Source organism: Pristiophorus japonicus, chromosome 14 (assembly GCF_044704955.1).
Source record: "Pristiophorus japonicus isolate sPriJap1 chromosome 14, sPriJap1.hap1, whole genome shotgun sequence".
NCBI lineage: Eukaryota > Metazoa > Chordata > Chondrichthyes > Pristiophoridae > Pristiophorus > Pristiophorus japonicus.
This window is the reverse complement of record NC_091990.1, coordinates 13,650,080-13,671,840: the sequence shown is the minus strand read 5'-3', so window position 1 is coordinate 13,671,840 and position 21,761 is coordinate 13,650,080. Positions and strand designations below refer to the sequence as shown.

The 21,761-nt window shown below is 44.5% G+C and overlaps 1 protein-coding gene across 14 annotated transcripts in view; it reads left to right on the top strand.

Annotated features, from left to right (window-relative positions):
* The window catches only part of ptprub (protein tyrosine phosphatase receptor type Ub), a 1,307,170-nt gene that overhangs the window by 1,045,732 nt on the left and 239,677 nt on the right, over window positions 1-21,761 (top strand). For all 14 annotated transcript variants that reach the window (XM_070898914.1, XM_070898921.1, XM_070898913.1 and 11 more), the window contains one exon: window positions 827-1,135. In XM_070898914.1, the coding sequence (XP_070755015.1) occupies window positions 827-1,135 (309 nt within the window). The remainder of the gene's footprint in view (window positions 1-826; window positions 1,136-21,761) is intronic.

The following is a 21,761-nucleotide window of genomic DNA, read 5'->3' as shown; positions in this document are numbered from 1 at the left end:
GACTTGGGGATGGTACCTGGCAATCATGAGGGGTGAGAGGAAGCTCTGGTCAGAAATTTAGAGTGGGGAGGATGGTCGGAAATCGGGAGGGAGCTGGAGGTTGAAAGGCCGTGGGAGGCTGAAGAACGGGGCTGGCGGAGTCCGAAGGCTTCCTTGAGGTGGACCGGATGGAGCACCCCAGCGCCTCCTGGCCCACAAGGAATGATGAAGCAGCCACTTAACTTGTGGAATCAGTAGCTCCCGCCTCCCTTTCACTGTCAAATTTCCCAACCTGAGGGGAAACCCATACAGCAGCAGTTAACTTCAAATTAGGTTCCATGTTGCACTGTAGGAGCCCAATTTTAAATGTGTTAATAAGCGTTTCGCCTCTCTACAGTGGGACACACCAATGCCGCGATACCTGCAAAAAAGTGCACACCAAGTTGGAGTTGGGGCCGCACAATTCACTTTTAAACCCGCCTCTCTTCTCTGCCCATTGTGAGGGGGTTAATATCAAAGCCATTGACTGCGAAGTGCTGAGGGTAACAAACGTGGTACATAAAAGCAAGTTCTTTCTTGGTACAACTTCTAAACATCAATTGAGTGTTTAGTAATTAAGGGAACCTTATAGAGTCATAAAGCACCTCTATACTCTGAATATTCTCAAAATGTCAAATATGTAACATTTTATATTTTGTAGCTGATTCTGTCATCACAAAGCATCGCTATTTCATTAAAGTTGATATGAATAAAATAAAATTCTTGACGACAAGTGGTTTATGCATATTAATCGATTTGTGGATTTTTGCCTAGGGTTGATATTCAGTACCATTATTTTTAATCACAGAACCCATGCGGGCACCCAAGGGCCTCACCACCTCTGAGATCGAGTCGAGACAGATCACGCTGCAGTGGGAGCCACTGGGATACAACATCACGCGCTGCCACACTTACTCTGTCACTGTCTGCTACCACTACACCTTCGGAGCCGGACACAATCAGACGTTCAGAGATTGCCAGCTAGCTGAACCAAAGGTCTCTCGGCTCACCATTAAGAATCTCCTGCCTTACAAAAACATCTATGTCAAGCTGATTCTAACCAACTCTGAAGGAAGAAAAGAGAACAAAGAACTTATCTTTCAGACAGATGAGGACGGTAAGAGCATTCTTTCTTTTTTTTTCTCCCCATTCCATTTAAACCTGGCTGTTGCTTTTTCCTTCAGCAAGCTGAGCAAAAACCTGAACCAGATTGATGGGAAAATGGGCTGGAAATGGTTCTAAATGGTAAATGGGCTTTTCAAGTGAATTAGCATCATGAAGGCTTCATTCTTCACTCTTACTACTTCCCCTTCTGGTCCACTGAGATCTTGACTTGAACAACTGGAAGATGTACAGGTATATTCCATGCATAGGTGTCCCACAAATTTGCACCTATTAGTCTGGCTACCTCAATCTGTTAGCCCACAATGACGGAAGGGAAACTGCAGAGTTTTGTAAATAAGAGGCATCATTTAGCATAAAAGCAAAGGTGCCAATTCCAGCAAACCTGATAAATTAATTCTTTGTCTTACCACAAGTCAGTTGGTTCCTCACAAGTCAGGAGTGTGAATTGTGAACCCCTTGAAATGAAACAGTTAATATCAGTTGAAATAGCAGATAGAGGAATGCCATCCATTTTATGGGCAGTGTTAATGTCTCAGCTATAGAAACTTCTGGACTTCAACAATTCATAAACTGGCCAAGCTTTCAATTTATCTTATAGATTTTCAGATAAATTCCCTCAATTTGTTTTGAAACAGAATTCAAATTGATATTCCAGAAAGTTGCCACCAGAAAGTGGGATACCATGATTAATCTCATTAGTGTAGGAAGCATTGACCTTCAGAAAAAACTCCATTATAAATCTTTCCTTTAAGTTCTTGTTACAGAATATTCAGTGATATAGTATCTCATTAAGCAACAAAGCACTTCACAAGCCAGTATTGTGGCGCTATTCAAAATTACAGAATTTTTGTTTGCTTTTTGTTATTATGATGAATAATTGAAATGCAAAAACTTTATCCTTTCACTATTTTCTGATTTAGTCTTTGGGTCGTGTGATTGAACAATAAACTGCCTCAATAAAAGTAGATTTCATGCAAATGATGCCTCATTTGGGTTTAATTACGTAAAATAAGTGGGTAAATAATACACCATCTGGTCCTCAACCATACAGTCAAGGAAGGTCCTAGGTGTGATCCCTAATTGGTGTTGAGTTAGCTGATCTCAGCCAGGGCAGTGGTAGGGGGCATTATATTTTGGCCTCTGTGTCCCCAAGACTAGGGAGAAGAAATAACAAATTAGGCAGGTTGCCTTTTCCTGGTCGCTAACCAATGACTTCTGCTGGAATGTACTTGTTCACGATGCCCTTGTCTGACAAACACACATTCTGCTGTCAAAGGTTTTTTTGCTGTCTTTGTTAGCCACAATAGAGTATCTGAATGGACAGCAGAATGACAGATCTGTACACAAATATCAACCATTAGATCTCACTCTTGACATTTGTTTCACTGTGAGATATGTTTGGTTGTGTTTCCATTGTTGTTGTGCAGACCATGTCAGATCTAGAAAACAAATCTGTCATTTAGTATTTCGCATAAGTGTAAATGGCTAGTCACCCTTTCAAGACTGCGTGGGGTTTGAGACTGAGACACAACTGCATTACTCCCAAGCAGTATAGTCAATTCTCGTATTTTATTTTTCATGCCATTTTAAGAACAAAGTCACAACAGAAAGTTATCAGTTAACATGTGACAGACTTCTGACAGGTTTTAAACCTTACGACATTTTACGTAAAAAATAAAGATTGACATTATTTAGCTCTCTATCACAAAAATATATCAAAAGCGCTTGATGTACAAGTTACTTTGACACTTTTGAAGAGAAATGCCCGATTTCACTCCCTGAACCTCCTATGCTACACCCTGCAGTAAATAAAGATGGCGATATTGCTTAACGATAGTGAGATCACATTGATCTTTAGATATCGGTCAGTATAATTTTTTTACCGGTTATTAATGCTACTCCAGTTTTTAAAATTTTTGCATATTTATATAGTATCTTATCACATTGGTGAATCTTAAAAAGTTTTACAGAGTGCATCACTGCAGTGAGCATCCCATAAACAGTAATGGGATTAATGACCAGTTAATCTATTTGGGGTGATATTGAAAACTCCCTGCTCTTGTTTAAATAATGCCATGGGATCTTTAACATCCACCTAAACCATTGAACAGTCAGATGGGGTCTCAGTTTAAATGCTCATTCATAGGATGGCACCTATGTTTAAAAAGGGAGAAAGGGATAGACCGAGTAATTACAGGGCAAATTGTTGGAAAAATTCTGAGGGACGGTATTATCATTTAGAAAGGCACGGATTAGTCAAGGACAGTCGGCATGGATTTGTTAAGGGACTTTCGTGTGTGACTAACTAGATTGCATTTCTTGAGGAGGTAACAAGGAGGATTGATGAAGGTAATGCATTTGATGTCACCTACATAGATTTTAGCAAGGCCCCACATGGCAGCCTGGTCAGAAAAGAAAAAGCCCTTGGGATCCAAGGGAAAGTGGCAAGTTGGATCCAAAATTGGCTCAGGAAGAAGCAATGGGTAATGGTCGACAGATGTTTTTGTGACTGAAAAGCTGTTTCCAGTGGGGTTCCGCAGGCCTCAGTACTAGGTCCCTTGCTTTTTGTGGTATACATGAATGAGTTAGATTTCAATGTAGGGGGCATGATTAAGAAGTTTGCAGATGATACAAAAATTGTCCGTGTGGTTGATAATGAAGAAGAAAGCTGTAGACTGCAGGAAGATATCAATGGACTGGTCAGGTGGGCAGAACAGTGGCAAATGGACTTCAATCCAGCGAAGTGTGAGGTAATGCATTTGGTGGGAAAGGAGCTAACAAGGCAAGGGAATATGCATTAAATAGCAGGATACTGAGAAGTGTAGAGGAACAGAGGGACCTTGGCGTGCATGTCCACAGATCCCTGAATGTAGCAGGACAGGTAGATAAGGTAGTTAAGAAAGCATACAGGACACTTTCCTTTGTTAGCAGAGGCATAGAATATAAGAGCAGGGAGGTTATGCTTGAACTGTATAAAACAATAGTTAGGCCACAGCGAGAGTACTGTGTGCAGTTCTGGTCACCACATGACAGAAAAGATGTGATTACACTAGAGAGGGTACAGAGGAGATTTACGAGGATGTTGCCTGGGCTGGAGAATTTTAGCTATGAGGAAAGATTGGATAGGCTGAAATAGAGAAGGCTGAGGAGAGCCTTGATTGAGGTGTATAAAATTATGAAGGACCTAAATAGAGTGAATAGGAAGGACTTATTTCCCCTAGCAGAGAAGTTAATAACCAGGGGGCATAGATTTAAATTAATTGGTAGAAGGATTAGAGAGGAGTTGAGGAGAACCTTATTTCCCAGAGGGTGGTGGGAGTCTGGAACTCACTGCCTGAAAGGGTGGTAGAGGCAGAAACACTCATCACATTTAAAAAGAACTTGGATATGTACTTGAAGTGCCGTCACCTACAAGACTACGAACTAAGAGCTGGAGAGTGGGATTAGGCTGGATATCTCTTTTTTGCCTGGCACGGACACAATGGGTCGAATGGCCGTCTCCTGTGCCAAAAATTTCTATGATTCTGTGCCAACACAGCATCCCTCAGTACAACACTTGTGTGTCTAGTTTATGTGCTCAAGTCCGGGGCTTGCAGTCTTCTGACTGGGAGGCGATTGTGTTATTTACTGAGCCAAGCTGACACTACAAGATGTGCAGGAGAAGCTCAAGGTGAACATGCTGAAAACGCCAGATGAATTGGGAATTAAATACTCACTACTGCTGGAGGTAATGATAAAAAGTGAATTTTAATTTAATAGTGTGTAATCTAGATTGTTCGGGTTTACAGAAAAAAGGAAAGAAAGAAAGCAATTGCATTTGTATAAGCACCTGTCATGTCCTTGGATAGCCCAAAGTCCTTCGCAGGTGAACAGTTGCTTTTGAAGTATAGTCACTTGTCTTACAGGCAGTCAAGATAGTCACTATGCACACAGCAAGATCCCATGGTGTTGATTGAGGGATGAATATTGGCCAGGATACTGGGAGAACATCCCTGCCCTTCTTCAAACAATGCCATGGAATCTTTTACATTCACCTGAAAAGGGAGATGTGTCCTTAGTTTAATGGCTCATTCCTTTCACAGATCATGTGTAATCTACCCGATCATGGACTATAGCTCACCGATTTAATTGATTGAGGAAAAGTTCTGCATAAATACTCATTAATCCTCAAAGACCAAGACTCAAGGCTACTCATTCATCCTCACACCTCCATTATTTAACCCTGACTGGCTGCCCTCCAAAGACAGCAAACATTGACCTCCATCAGGAATTCAAGAACGATCCACATACCACACAGTGCATGATCATCTTAGTCTATAGCTATCCTTATGACCTCTAGCTTAAATGACATGCACCGTCATTTACAAGGTGGCAGAATCATAGCCAACAGTAGTATTGGAAATATCTACAAAACATGGAAAGAGCAAGATTCGACTGATGTTCCCCTTTCCATTTCCCAAAAAAGCAATCTAATCCCGCCACTAAAAATCTCATACATTTCATGGTTTTTGATTCCTCTGACATGATAGATCTAGAAACATATCTAGGATAGGTATCAGGAATTTAAGTCATAAAGCAAGGTTCCGAAGTTGAGCTTGGTTTCTCGGTAAAAGAAAAGATTTTGAGATGATTTAAAAAAAATAAATAAAGTGAATTAATGCAAGCAAATTGTTCAACATGGAGAATACCAGTTTAAAAATTAGGAAATTAGGATTACGAAAGGAAGTCAGGCAGACCTTTTGGTTCTAAGGATAATGAATACATTTGTTGAATGCATTATCAGAAAAGATGATTGAAATGGAGACTATGGGCTCAATTTTGGCCACTAGCGATTTCTGGCGTACTTACCAGAGGTGCGGCAGTTTTCCACGCATGGAAGTGCAGCAAAAATCTTTGGGCCGATTTTGGCCACTGTCCCAGGTCTTCTAGCTGCTGGCGTGGCGTGGCGACTGGGTCTGTGGGCAGAGCCAGCATCCTGCACTACACTGGACATGCACAGTAGGATCGGGATTGCAATGATCGCGCATGCGCAGTAGAATCGGGTCAGTGGGTGCGTGAGAGAGCTGCGGTTTCAACTGACCGCGCATGCGCAGTAGAATCGGGCTGCTGTTAGTGGAGAAGTTATGAAAATCAATAAGCACAACAACAATCGCTGCCTACCTCCCCCAGACAGAATCAAAATGCAACATTGCAGCTCATTGTTTATCAGATCCAGCGAATCTTCTGTTTTGTATTAGAGAATTGAGTTGTCCCCCCTTCAGCCTCCCGATACTTTTCCGCGTTTCTGCCAAGCCCAGCCAGCCTTTCCTTCCCCCTGCCCCCACCCTTCAGCCTTCCGATGCGTCTTTGCCGGCCGCCCTTTTCCCAGGCCGAATGGCCTCCCGTACAGGCCGGCCCGCTGCCTTCCCCGGCCGAGTTCAATTCATGGTAGGATTTACTACAATTATTTATTTGTTATTCAATTGTTTACCTGAGTTCTTTATTTTTATTGAGTTATTTAACTTTTATTTGCAATGTTTGGTGCTTGGGTGCAGGTCCTTACTTGCCTGCGCCGATTTCTTAATTGCCCGCAAGGCTTTTTAGAGCTGGCTACATACGCTGACCTAAATAGATTTGGAGTAACTTTTAGCTGGCCAGAATTGCTTAAATGACCAAAACTGGCATAAGTGGCTGGGAACACCCGCTTTTGGGAAAAAAAAACTGAACTAAAAAAAATCGTACTCTGGAGCAAGTTGCTTGGGGAAAATGGCGCTTTTTAACTTACACCAGAAAAACCAACTTACTCCAAAAAAATTGGAGCAAGTCATGGCTAAAATTAAGCCCATAGAAAGGGATTGAGATGTGTTTCTGGAAATAAAAGTTATTGAGAGATATGGTGAGAAGGGGGTGGAGTGCTGATCTAACAAGATGTTGAGCATAAAGGCCTTTTCCCACTACTAAAAGTTCTAAAGTTCTTATGTTGTAAAGCGTGATGTGAGTGCATCAATGTCATTATTGTGCATTCAGGCTGTTAATTTGGGCCTTTTCTTGTTGGACCTGCTGCTGTGCAAGTAGGGCATGGCTCAAACCCAGAGTGAACTGAAGTGAAATGGAGCTACATGAAGCAACTTTACCATTCTTCATGGGGCCTTTAAGCAAGTTGATTTGTACAGATGTGAAAACTAGGATGGAAGCAAGCCAACAACTCTGACATGAGCCACGTTTGGAAGTTGAGAGCATATGCCATTTTACAAATTGATTTTATTGTCATGACAAATTTCATGTGAAATTGAATAAATTGATTTTCTGAATGTTTAGTGAATCCTCTCAGGCATACTTCAACATTGGCACGTCCAGCAACTAAATTGACAAAGTCAGCGTTTTTTTTAATTTAAAGAAAAATAATTAAGTGCTTTGATATTTAATCAGAGTCAGCCACACTGGGAGGCTCCACCATAGAGAGCTTCTCACCCCGGGGTAGGGAAAATTGGTAGAGACAAGCTTAATTCCATAGTACTGTACATCCCAATATTGTATATTCATGAAGCATCCCATTGCATAATCTTATCTGCCCAACCTCTAGGCAGTAATAGGTTCCTTGCATCAGAAGTGAGTGCCCACTCACAGAAAGAAAATGAGGAAAAATCACGAATAGAGTAAATTGGAGAAACAATTTAAATTCTTGATATCATTTTACGAGCTCTCCTGGAGTTACACATGCAAAGTTGAGGCCAAGTGCATCCTTCAGGCGAAGCTGGGTTAGAAGACAAGGGATAAATCGACAGGGAGCACAGATTTAATTCAGTCATTATTTTAAAGTCATAGACAGGGACTTCCTCGGAGCTCCTCCCACTTCACCATCATAAAGTTTCTGGAAGTGAAGCAGGAATGCCACGAAAGTGTGTAAACGGAATTTCCATCGCAATACCAGCAACGTTATGGTGGTGGAGCCATACGTTCAGCCCTTCCTTTTATATTTCTATTATGAATCCCTGAGTCTATATTTAAAATGGAAATGGCCTGTGTCAACTAGTCACTTTAATTACACACTCTCACCAGTGGTCACGCTGCAAGCGCCCCGACTGGTGGGAGGGTATAAATGCAGAATGACAATTTTATACAGGCATGGAGATTTTAATGCACAATGATTTTTCTCTCTGTCTTGAAAATTAATCTTCAATTCCTGGAGTCTCCCAGTCAATCCTGGAGGGTTGGCAACGCAACCACTTATGGAGTCCAACAATGCGGTTTTTACATCATTTCAGCCATCAGAGAAGGTCCAGAAGCAGAAAATCCCAAATCGTGTCTGTGTGTTTGTTGTTGTGTTGCTGCTGGTACCATGGAACCATCCCAGCAATATAAGCAGAGCAAATTCCACAGCCTCTAAGCTTCAGTGTTTTACATGACAGCTTCTACTTGAAGTGGTTCCGCAACATAAATACATCAACAAAGCTGAAAGAGACACAACGTTATGGTGTTGCCATAAGATGAATTGTTCCTTCTGTCAATTTGTAATATTTTAGTCTGATTGGGAGTGAGTAATAGCGTAAAATACTGTAGGGGTTCAGGTGGCATAAGTTCTGAGGGTAGAGGTTGAATAGTGTGAGCGTTATCATCTGAATTCCAATGATAAATGACAGTTATGTATTCACTCTTTGCCAGCTGCAATTTTTCAAAGCGATGCTGCAGGCTTAATGACCCGGAATTTACAGTAAGTGCTGTGAATGGCACCGCAAGTTCCGGGTTTACGCATGCGATCCTACACATCTGTAAATTCACTTTCGCAGGCGCAGAGTAGGGCTATTTGCCTAACTATTGCCCAATGAATAGCCACAAAATCCTTACGCCTTCTTTTACCAGTGTAAGTTAAAATAAATTTTAAAATAATATTTTTTTTACATGATTTAAACATTCACTTACATTTAAAATTAGCTGAGGTTATTTTTGTCCTGTTTAAAAATGTTGAAATGTATTTTTCAAAAAATGCATTTTTTATTTTAAATCTTTAATTAAAGGGTATTTTTAATTAGTTTTGAACATGTGATCATTTATTTTTATTTCAGTGTTGTGAAATTTTATTAGATGATTTCTATGATGCTAATGGGGATTCCGTTCATAAATGGAATCTCCATAAGCATAAGAAGAATCCCTCATTGTCATTGGTTGGCCTGGCCCACGTGATCCTAGGGATGCTTGGGCCATTTGCCGGCATATGCCTGCAGGCCCAGAACCGCAAGAGTCCGAAGCTCCAGAGGCACAAGATAAGTACGTAGTTTTCTTGTGGTTCAGAGATGTATGCAGGCGGCAAGCCTCCGACTGCAATTTCAAGGCCAATATAATTTGTCTGCCTGGTTCAAGTCAGCACTCTCACATCTAGGTCAAACCCCACACCGGGGATGGGATTTGAACCCTACTTGCCGGTGGAAACCGGGTGAGCAGTTAAAATGCTCTAGGTTACGTACCTGCCAGAAAGCTGCCGATATCTCTCCATGTCCAATTTTAACCTCCTCTTCCGAACAGGTGACAAAGACAGCCGTTCAAAGCTGGTGGGGTCCTTCTTCAATCGGACCCTGAAGTTATTTTAACTCGAGCCTGAGCAGGGGAAGCTATCAGGCCAGCAGGGCGGGAAGTGGACTGGCGATATGGTAACCAGGCCCAGTGGTTACAATTGCTGTGGTGTCATCCTGTTGCGCGCAGACAGGAATCTAATTGACCCCCATGGTTCCTCGCTGGAAACTCAATGGGAGATAAAATTGACCCCCAGGACTTGAGCATATATTCTAGGCTGCAGGACTGAGGGAGTGCTGCATTATCGGAGGCTCTGTCCTTCAGATAAAGCATTGGATCAAAATCTAGTCTTGCCTGTTCAGATGGAATGTAAAGATCCCACAGCAGTATTGAAGAAGTGCATGCAACTGGATGCAGAAACATAATGGAATTTAGACTTGTTCACAAATGATACAAAACTAATGTGAGAGAGTCGGGTCTGATGAAGCAGCCAAAGAAATACAGAAAGATCGAGATCAAAGAAGACAAATGGCCAGAGCCATGGCAGTTCAAAATTGCCCTGTTCTGCGCCTCGGAGGCGCTAATGAAATGCAAAACTATTTTCGCCCGGTGTGGTGGGGGGGAGGGGGGGTGCAAAATTGCCCGGGAGTTAGTGGAGGTACGGACATGGTAGCGCCCCCGGGCCCCCTCATCTCTGACGTCATCGCCGTGTTCGGCGACCCCTTTCCGTCCCGCAGCAGAAATTGCCTAGCGCTTTTTTTCTTCAGCCGACTCACTGGTCGGCCTTTGCTACATCACTGTTGCATGGCCTGGGCTGCAATCGTGCATCCCGGCACTCCATTTGGGTGTCAGGCTACGGCCATGGCACCGCGCAGCTCCGGTGGCCCAGTGGAAGCCATCAAAGGGACTGCAGAGTTTGCAGCGGCCCTCCCCTTTAGCGGAAGGAGAGGAACGTTGAAATGCGTCTCCGCATGGTGTTGCCGATCCCGCCTGCGTAGCGACCCGGACACCACCCCAACAGAAGTGGAGCACACGTCATTACGCACCACTTCCTGTTAGGGGCGGTAACACGAATTTCGCAGCCAGGGCGGGACATCTGCGCCGGGTGCAAGAAGTCCTGCTCCGACCTGGTTACCACCCGCAAACAAGGCGTAACCCAATTTCTCCACCAAGGTCTTAAACACTGGAAGAAATAAAATGGGAACAATATGTGTTCAATGAATGCCATTGAAGTAGCTGGGAGGGAGCTGAGAAGAAACTTGAGAGCATTAATAGATTCAACACTTACCAGGTCCAGTCATTGCAGACCAGCAATCAATAAAACAAACAGAATGCTGTTGTATTGTCAAGTCAATTTATTGTACGCCTGAAGCCATCATGCTGGAGCTACATCAGTTTCTGGTCAGGCCATACCTTGAATATTGCATTCACACACCTAATTTTGCTCGAGTAAGTCATGAAGCTCTGGAGCAAAATTATATGTAGTTTATTTTAAGCCTTCATAATAATCTCGGCTCACTCACTCAGTGCCAGCCTTGATAAGAAATCTGAAACGTTCTGTTTCAGCTCATTCCCAAACTACAAGATGCCTCTTGCCCTCGAATTCAGGTTACGGATACAGGTTGAGCGTCCGAAATCCAGAGTTCCAAAATTCGGAATGTTCTGGAATCTGAACACCGGGCCGATCCGTGGCGGGGTTGTCTGGAAACCGGAAAATGTTCTAAAATCCAGACCCCCCCGCCTTGGCGGCCCGACTTCACCCGCCCCGGCTCTCGGCGGCCCAACCTCGCCCCGGCCCTATCTCACCCCGGCCCTTGACGGCCCGACCTCGCGCCGGCCCCGGCGGGCGGCCCTTAGCCGCCCAATCTCTGCCGGCCCTTGGCGGCCCGGCCCCTGGCGGGCGGCCCGACCTCTGCCCGGCCCTTTGCGGCCCGAGCTGGCCCCGGCCCTCGGCGGCCCGACCTCTGGCCCGACTTCGCCGCGACGTCGCCTGCCCCGGCCCTCGGCAGCCAGACCTCGCCCTGGCCCAACTTTGCCCCGGCCCGGACTCCGCCCCTTCTCCCTCCCTCTCCCTCTTACCTCGGCGGGCCGACCTCGCCCCATTACTCCGGCTGCCAGACCCCACCTACCTCGGCCCAGGCAAAGACATTCCAAAATCCGTCAATACCCAGAATCCGGAACAGCCTTGGTCCCGAGGTTTCTGGATTTCGGACGCTCAATCTATACTGCTAAACTCTGAAAAATATGTCTCTCCGCATGCTTTTACCTTGCTCCATATGGGCATCCAAATATAAAAGGGTAGTGAAAGACCAGCTGGTCCATCGAGCCTGCCTTATGGTTTAACGTTTTACGATGTTGAAGGTGCTATAAAAATGCATGGTGCTGGTATGACCTCTACACCATTACAACAACAACTACTTGTATTTATAAAATGCCTTTAATATAATGAAGCGTTTCAAGGCACTTCACGAGTATTACGAAATTAAAAATTTGACATCTAGCTGCATAAGTCGAAATTAGAGCAGGTGACCAAAAGCTTGTTCAAAAGGGTATGTTTTAAGAAGCAACAAGAGGTAGAGAGGCGGAGAGGTTTAGGCAGGGAGCTCCAGAGCTTGGAACCTAGCCAACAGAAGGCACGGCCACCAATGGTTGAGCGATTCTAATCAGCGATGTTCAGGAGGGCAGAATTCGAGGAGTGAAGCTATCTCGGGAGCGGGTGGGGAGATTGTGGGGCGAGAGGAGATTACAGATAGGGAGGGGCAAGACCATGGAGGGATTTGAAAAGAAGGATGAGAATTTTGAAATCGAGGCGTTGCTTAACTGGACGCCAATGTAGATCAGCGAACACAGGGGTGATGGGTGAGCAGGACTTGGTGCGAGTTAAGACATTGGCAGCCGAGTTTTTTGATCACTTCTAGTTTACGTAGGGTAGAATGTGGGAAGCCAGCCAGGAATGCGTTGGAATAGTCAAATGTAGAGGTAACAAAGGCATGGATGAAGGCATCAGCAGCAGATGAGCTTAGGCAAGGGCAGAGACGGGCGATGTTACAGAGGCGGAAATAGGTGGTCTTAGCAATGCTGTAGATATGTGGTCAAAAGCTAATTTCATAGAAACGTAGAAACATATAAAATAGGTGCAGGAGTAGGCCATTCGGCCCTTCGAGCCTGCACCACCATTCAATAAGATCATGGCTGATCATTCACCTCAGTACCCCTTTCCTGCTTTCTCTCCGTACCCCTTGATCCCTTTAGCTGTAAGTGCCATATCCAACTCCCTCTTGAATATATCTAATGAACTGGCATCAACAACTCTCTGCGGTAGGGAATTCCACAGGTTAACAACTCTGAGTGAAGAAGTTTCTCCTCATCTCAGTCCTAAATGGCTTACCGCTTATCCTTAGACTATGTTCCCGGGTCCTGGACTTCCGCAACATCGGGAACATTCTTCCTGCATCTAACCTGTCCGGTCCCGTCAGAATTTTATATGTTTCTATGAGATCCCCTCTCATCCTTCTAAACTCCAGTGAATACAGGCCCAGTCGATCCAGTCTCTCCTCATATGTCAGTCCTGCCATCCCAGGAATCAGTCTGGTGAACCTTCGCTGCACTCCCTCAATAGCAAGAACGTCCTTCCTTAGATTAGGAGACTAAAACTGAACACAATATTCCAGGTGAGGCCTCACCAAGGCCCTGTACAACTGCAGTAAGACCTCCCTGCTCCTATACTCAAATCCCCTAGCTATGAAGGCCAACATACCATTTGCCTTCTTCACCGCCTGCTGCGCCTGCATGCCAACTTTCAATGACTGATGTACCATGACACCCAGGTCTCGTTGCACCTCCACTTTTCCTAATCTGCCGCCATTCAGATAATATTCTGCCTTCATAGAAATATTGAGGGAGTGCAGCGAAGGTTCAGCAGACTGATTTCCAGGATGGCAGGACTGACATATGAGGAGAGACTGGATCGACTGGGCCTGTATTCACTGGAGTTTAGAAGATGAGAGGGGATCTCATAGAAACATAGAAACTAATATGGCAGGGGGATGGGAACCGATGCAGGGAGACAGAGGAAAATAAAATGGAGTCAGAAGCAAAAGATAGAAAAAAGAATAGTAAAAGTGGAGGGCGGAGAAACCCAAAGCAAAAAACAAAAAGGGCCACATTATAGCAAAATTCTAAAGGGGCAAAGTGTGTTAAAAAGACAAGCCTGAAGGCTCTGTGCCTCAATGCGAGGAGTATTCGGAATAAGGTGGACAAATTAACTGCGCAGATAGCAGTTAATGGGTATGATGTAATTGGCATCACGGAGACATGGCTGCAGGGTGACCAAGGCTGGGAACTCAACATCCAAGGGTATTCAGCATTTAGGAAGGATAGACAGAAAAGAAAAGGAGGCGGGGTGGCGTTGCTGGTTAAAGAAATTAATGCAATAGTAACGAGGGACATTAGCCTGGATGATGTGGAATTGGTATGGGTGGAGCTGCGGAATTCCAAAGGGCAGAAAATGCTAGTGGGGATTGTGTACAGACCACCAAACAGTCGTAGTGAGGTTGGGGCAGCATCAAACAAGAAGTTAAGGATGCGTGCAAAAAAGGTACAGCAGTTATCATGGACAACTTTAATCTACATATTGATTGAGTAAACCAAACTGGTAGCAATGCGGTGGAGGAGGATTTCCTGGAGTGTATTAGGGATGGTTTTCTAGATCAATATGTCGAGGAACCAACGAGAGAGCTGGCCATCCTAGACTGGGTGATGTGTAATGAGAAGGGACTAATTAGCAATCTTGTGCGAGGCCCCTTGGGGAAGAGTGAACATAATATGGTAGAATTCTTTATTAAGATGGAGAGTGACACAGTTAATTCGGAAACTAGGGTCCTGAACTTAAGGAAAGGTAACTTCGACGGTATGAGGCGTGAATTGGCTAGAATAGACTGGCAAAGGATACTTAAAGGGTTGACGGTGGATAAGCAATGGCAAACATTTAAAGATCACATGGATGAACTTCAGCAATTGTCCCTGTCTGGAGTAAAAATAAAATGGGGAAGGTGGCTCAACCATGGCTAACAAGGGAAATTAAGGATCGTGTTAAAGCAAGGAAGAGGCATATAATTTGGCTAGAAAAAGTAACAAACCTGAGGACTGGGAGAAATTTAGAATTCAACAGAGGAAAACTAAGGGTTTAATTAAGAGGGGAAAAATAGAGTACGAGAGGAAGCTTGCAGGGAACATAAAAAGTGACTGCAAAAGCTTCTATAAATATGTGAAGAGAAAAAGATTACTGAAGACAAACGTAGGTCCCTTGCGGTCGGATTCAGGTGAATTTATAATGGGAAACAAAGAAATGGCAGACCAATTGAACAAATACTTTGGTTCTGTCTTCACGAAGGAAGACACAAATAAACTTCCGATTGTACTCGGGGACAGTAGGTCCAGTGAGAAGGAGGAACTGAAGGATATCCTTATTAGGTGGAAATTGTGTTCGGGAAATTGATGGGATTGAAGGCCGATAAATCCCCGGGGTCTGACAGTCTGCATCCCAGAGTACTTAAGCAAGTGGCCACAGAAATAGTGGATGCATTGGTGATCATTTTCCAACAGTCTATCGACTCTGGATCGGTTCCTATGGACTGGAGGGTAGTTTATGTAACACCACTTTTTAAAAAAGATGGGAGAGAGAAAATGTGTAATTATTAACCGGTTAGCCTGACATCAGTCGTGGGGAAAATGTTGGAATCAATCATTAAGGATGAAATAGCAAAGCATTTGGAAAGCAGTGACAGGATCGGACCAAGTCAGCATGGATTTATGAACGGGAAATCATGCTTGACGAATCTTCTGGAATTTTTTGAGGGCGTAACTAGCAGAGTGGACAAGGGAGAACCAGTGGATGTGGTGTATTTGGACTTTCAAAAGGCTTTTGACATGGTCCCGCACAAGAGATTGGAGTGCAAAATCAAAGCGCATGGTATTGGGGGTAATGTACTGACGTGGATAGAGAACTGGTTGGCAGACAGGAAGCAGAGAGTCGGGATAAACGGGTTCTTTTCAGAATGGCAGGCAGTGACCAGTGGAGTGCCGCAGGGCTCAGTGCTGGGACCCCAGCTCTTTACAATATACATTAACGATTTAGATGAAGGAATTGAGTGTAATAGCTCCAAGTTTGCGGATGACACTAAACTGCGTGGCGGTGTGAGCTGTGAGGAGGACGCCGAGAGGCTGCAGGGTGACTTGGACAGGTTAGGTGAATGGGTAAATGCATGGCAGATGCAGTATAATGTGGATAAGAGTGAGGTTATCCATTTTGGGGGCAAAAACACGAAGGCAGAATATTATCTGGATGGCGGCAGATTAGGAAAAGGGGAGGTGCAACGAGACCTGGGTGTCATGGTTCATCAGTCACTGAAAGTGGGCATGCAGGTACAGCAGGCGGTGAAGAAGGCAAATGGTATGTTGGCCTTCATAACAAGGGGATTTGAGTATAGGAGCAGGGAGGTCTTACTGCAGTTGTACAGGGCCTTAGTGAGGCTTCACCTGGAATATTGTGTTCAGTTTTGGTCTCCTAATCTGAGGAAGGACATTCTTGCTATTGAGGGAGTGCAGCGAAGGTTCACCAGACTGATTCCAGGGATGGCTGGACTGTCATATGAGGACAGACTGGATCAACTGGGCCTTTATTCGCTGGAGTTTAGAAGGATGAGAGGGGATCACGTAGAAACGTATAAGATTCTGATGGGACTGGACAGGTTAGATGCGGGAAGAATGTTCCCGACGTTGGGGAAGTCCAGAACCAGGGGACATAATCTTAGGATAAGGGGTAAGCCATTTAGGACTGAGATGAGGAGAAACTTCTTCACTCAGAGAGTTGTTAACCTGTGGAATTCCCTACCGCAGAGAGTTGTTGATCCCAGTTCATCGGATATATTCAAGAGGGAGTTAGGTATGGCCCTTACGGCTAAGGGGATGAAGGGGTATGGAGAGAAAGCAGGAAAGGGGTACTGAGGGAATGATCAGCTATGATCTTATTGAATGGCGGTGCAGGCTCGAAGGGCCGAATGGCCTACTCCTGCACCTATTTTCTACGTTTCTATGTTTCGTGTTTTTGCCACCAAAGTGGATAACCTTACATTTATCCACATTATACTGCATCTGCCACACGTTTGCCCACTCACCTAACCTAACCTGTCCAAGTCACCCTGCAGCTCACACCGCCACCCAGCTTAGTGTCATCTGCAAACTTGGAGATATTACACTCAATTCCCTCTTCCAAATCATTAATGTATATTGTAAATAGCTTGGGTCCCAGCACTGAGCCCTGCGGCACCCCACTAGTCACTGCCTGCCATTCTGAAAAGAACCCGTTTATCCCGACTCTCTGCTTCCTGTCTGCCAACCAGTTCTCTATCCACATCAGTACATTACCCCCAATACCATGTGCTTTAACTTTGCACACCAATCTCTTGTGTGGGACCTTGTCAAAAGCCTTTTGAAAGTCCAAATACACCATATCCACTGGTTCTCCCTTGTCCACTCTACCAGTTACATCCTCAACATATTCTCGAAGATTTGTCAAGCAGGATTTCCCTTTCATAAATCCATGCTGACTTGGACTGATCCCGTCATTGCTTTCCAAATGTGCTGCTATTTTATCTTTAATAATTGATTCCAACATTTTCGTCACTACTGATGTCAGGCTCACCGGTCTATAATTACCCGTTTTCTCTTTACCTCCTTTCTTAAGAAGGGGTGTTACATTAGCTACCCTCCAGTCCATTGGAACTGATCCAGAGTCGATAGACTGTTGGAAAATGATCACCAATGCATCCACTATTTCTAGGGCTACTTCCTTAAGTACTCTGGGATGCAGACTATCAGGCCCCAGGGATTTATCGGCCTTCAATCCCATCAATTTCCCTAACACAATTTCCCACCTAATAAGGATTTCCTTCAGTTTCTCCTTCCCGCTAGACCCTCAGTCCCCAAATATTTCTGGAAGGATATTCGTGTCTTCCTTTGTGAAGACAGAACCAAAGTATTTGTTTAACTGGTCCGCCATTTCTTTGTTCCCCATTATAAATTCACCTGAATCTGACTGCAAGGGACCTACATTTGTTTTCACTAATCTTTTTCTCTTCACATATCTATAGAAGCTTTTGCAGTCAGTTTTTATGCTGCCAGCAAGCTTCCTCTCATACTCTATTTTCCCCCTCCTAATTCAACCCTTTGTCCTCCTCTGCTGTATTACAAAGTTCTCCCAGTCCTCAGGTTTGCTGCTTTTTCTGGCCAATTTATTTGCCTCTTCCTATTGAAAGTTGGCATGCAGGTACAGCAGGCGATGAAGGCGGCAAATGGTATGTTGGCCTTCATAGCTAGGGGATTTGTGTATAGGTGCAGGGAGGTCTTACTGCACTTGTACAGGGCCTTAGTGAGGCCTCACCTGGAATATTGTGTTCAGTTTTGGTCTCCTAATCTGATGAAGGACTTTTTGCTATTGAGGGAGTGCAGCGAAGGTTCACCAGACTGATTCCCGGGACGGCTGGACTGACGTATGAGGAGAGACTGGTCGACTGGGCCTGTATTCACTGGACTTTAGAAGGATGAGAGGAGATCTGATAGAAACACATAACATTCTGACGGGACTGGACAGGTTAGATGCAGGAAGAATGTTCCTGATGTTGGGTAAGTCCAGGACCCGGGGACATAGAATAAGGGGTAAGCCATTTAGGACTGAGATGAGAAGAAACTTCTTCACTCAGAGTTGCTAACCTGTGGAATTCCCTCCCGCAGAGAGTTGTTGATGCCAGTTCGTTGGATATATTCAAGAGGGAGTTAGATATGGCCCTTACGGCTAAAGGGATCAAGGGGTATGAAGAGAAAGCAGGAAAGGGGTACTGAGGTGAATGATCAGCCATGATCTTATTGAATGGTGGTGCAGGCTTGAAGGGCCGAAAGGCCTTCTCCTGCACCTATTTTCTATGTTTCCTTGGATTTAACACTATCCTTAATTTCCCTTGTTAGCCACGGCTGAGCCACCTTCCCCGTTTTATTTTTACTCCAGACAGGGATGTACAATTGTTGAAGTTCATTCATGTGATCTTTAAATGTTTGCCATTGCCTATCCACCATCAGCCCTTTAAGTATCACTCGCCAGTCTATTCTAGCCAATTCACGTTTCATACCATTAAAGTTACCTATCCTTAAGTTCAGGACCCTAGTCTCTGAATTAACTGTGTCACTCACTCTCCATCTTAATAAAGAATTCTACTATATTATGGTCACTCTTCCCCAAGGGGCCTCGCACAACAAGATTGTTAATTAGTCCTTTCTCATTACACATCACCCAGTCGAGGATGGCCAGCCCTCTAGTTGGTTCCTCGGCATATTGGTCTGGGAAACCATCTCTAATACACCCCAGGAAATCCTCCTCCACTGCATTGCTACCACTTTGGTTGGCCCAATCAATATGTAGATTAAAGTCGCCCACGATAACTGCTGTATCTTTATTGCTCGCATCCCTAATTTCTTGTTTGATGTTGTCCCCAACCTCACTACTACTGTTTAGTGGTCTGTACACAACTCACACTAGCGTTTTCTGCCGTTTGGTATTCTGTAGCTCCACCCACACCACATCATCCAAGCTAATGTCCTTCCTTACTATTGCATTAATTTCCTCTTTCACCAGCAACGCTACCCCACCTCCTTTTCCTTTCTGTCTGTCCTTCCTAAATATTGAATACCCCTGGATGTTGAGTTCCCAGCCTTGGTCACCCTGGAGCCATGTCTCCGTGATGCCAATTACGTCATATCCGTTAACTGCTATCTGTGCAGTTAATTCGTCCACCTTATTCCGAATACTCCTCGCATTGAGGCACAGAGCCTTCAGGCTTGTCTTATTAACACACTTTGCCCCTTTAGAAATTGGCTGTAATGTGGCCCATTTTGCTTTTTGCCTTGGGTTTCTCTGCCTCCACTTTTACTTTTCTTCTTTCTATCTTTTGCTTCTGCCCCCATTCTACTTCCCTCTGTCTCCCTGCATAGGTTCCCATCCCACTGCCATATTAGTTTAACCCCTCCCCAACAGCACTAGCAAACACTCCCCTAGGACATCGGATCCGGTCCTGTCCAGGTGCAGACCGTCCGATTTGTACTGGTCCCACCTCCCCTAGAACCGGCTGCAATGTCCCAGGAATTTGAATCCCTCCCTTCTGCACCACTCCTCAAGCCACGTATTCATCTGAGCTATCCTGCGATTCCTACTCTGACTAGCACGTGGCACTGGTAGCAATCCTGAGATTACTACTTTTGAGGTCCTACTTTTTAATTTAGCTCCTTGCTCCCTAAATTCGTCTTGTGGGACCTCATCCCGTTTTTTACCTATATCGTTGGTACCTATATGCACCACGACAACTGGCTGATCACCCTCCCTCTTTAAAATGTCGAACAAGCAGGGTAAAATACCAAGGTTGCGAACAGTCTGGTTCAACCTCAGACAGAAGTTGGGGAGAGGGGTGGAATGGGGTTTGTGGCGGGGACCGAAAACAATGGCTTCGATCTTCCCAATATTTAATTGGAGAAAATTTCTGCTCATCTCATCCAGAACTGGATGTCGGACAAGCAGTCTGACAATTGAGAGACCATGGAGGGGTCGAGAGAAGTGGTATTGAGTTAGAGCCGGGTGTCATCAGCATACATGGGGAAACTGAAACTGTGTTTTCGGATGATATCGCCAAGGGGCAACATATGTAGGTGAGAAATAGGAGGGGGCCAAGGATAGATCCTTGGGGGGACACCAGACATAACGTTGCAGAGCAGGAAAAGAAACCGTTGCATTGATTCTGTGGCTACGATTAGATAGGTAAGACTGGAACCAGGCAAGTGCAGATTACCCTCATCCAGCCCTCACACCACCACTGCTACCATCACTACCCATACAATATCCATCCCACTGACTTTAACTTCACTCTGCTCACTGATTCATTTCCCCCACCCTTCCACGGTTCCTCTCAAGAGATCAGGAAGTCAGAAATCAAATGCAGAGCCCCCCCCCCCACCCCGATCCTAGTATTCTGTGACATTGTGCTTGGGTACTGAAACTCCTGAATCACGCTGCTCATAAATCCTTGTTGAGAGCCCAGTGTGATGAGCGTGGAGAGCCATTCGCAATCAGAAGTTTGTGTAAAGATGGCGCATTTCAGAAATATTTATAAACATCTGAGTGGGATCAATGCAACATTTCCTTGGCTGAAATACGCAGCAGACTCGAGCCACTAGGCTCGCACAATAAAAATGATAAAGAATCTGGGGCCTCACATAGATCTTGGTCATCTCAGCCATCATCTCCCAGGAGAACCATTTCTGTACGGAAATAACAGTTGCACTCCTTGCCAATTCCTTTGCAAATGTCCCTTATATCTGTCAGCCTGCTGATTTTATTTTGCAAACGTTTCCACTGACTCTTCTATTTGACAGTCACAATTTTCTTTTCTGAAAAGTAAATGGGACATTTGATTCACGTAACTCGATGGTTGATTATTTATTCATAACGGCCAAGATAATTAAATGCTAGCTTGCCAGCAGCTGCATTTCTTGTTAAGTTTACAAATCCCTTTATGTTTAATCCCTATGTCGGCCTGTAATGGGAATGCAAAGCAATGTTAGTGGCAATGCAGGGAAGGTATCAGCGATAATAGTTTCTGTTTGCTAACAGCAACCATTGTGCATTGTGCCTGTTCCCGTGTCTCACAGTGAAAACTAATAAGCATTTTAATCACAAAAACAATTCTTTCACAAATGTCTTACTCTGTGGAATGTATTGATTGCATTCCCACTATGCTGAGGGTTATTCTTTTCCTAAAACTGGCCCTGATTGTCTCATAATGATCTCAGCGTTCATTTTAATGCATTGCAACTCAATAATAGCAACTATTGCAACCCTTAGGGAGATTTTCCACCATCAGCAATTACTGTTTGTTTATTGCTACATCGCCAGTCCACAATGTTAACCCATTCTTGGCTTCAAAAAATAACCAGCCTCCATCTTAGTATATTTAGTCTGTCTCTCATTATCTGCAATTCCACATTTTCTTGCCTAAACCACAGGAGAGTTGTGCTAGGCTCTGTACTGCAAC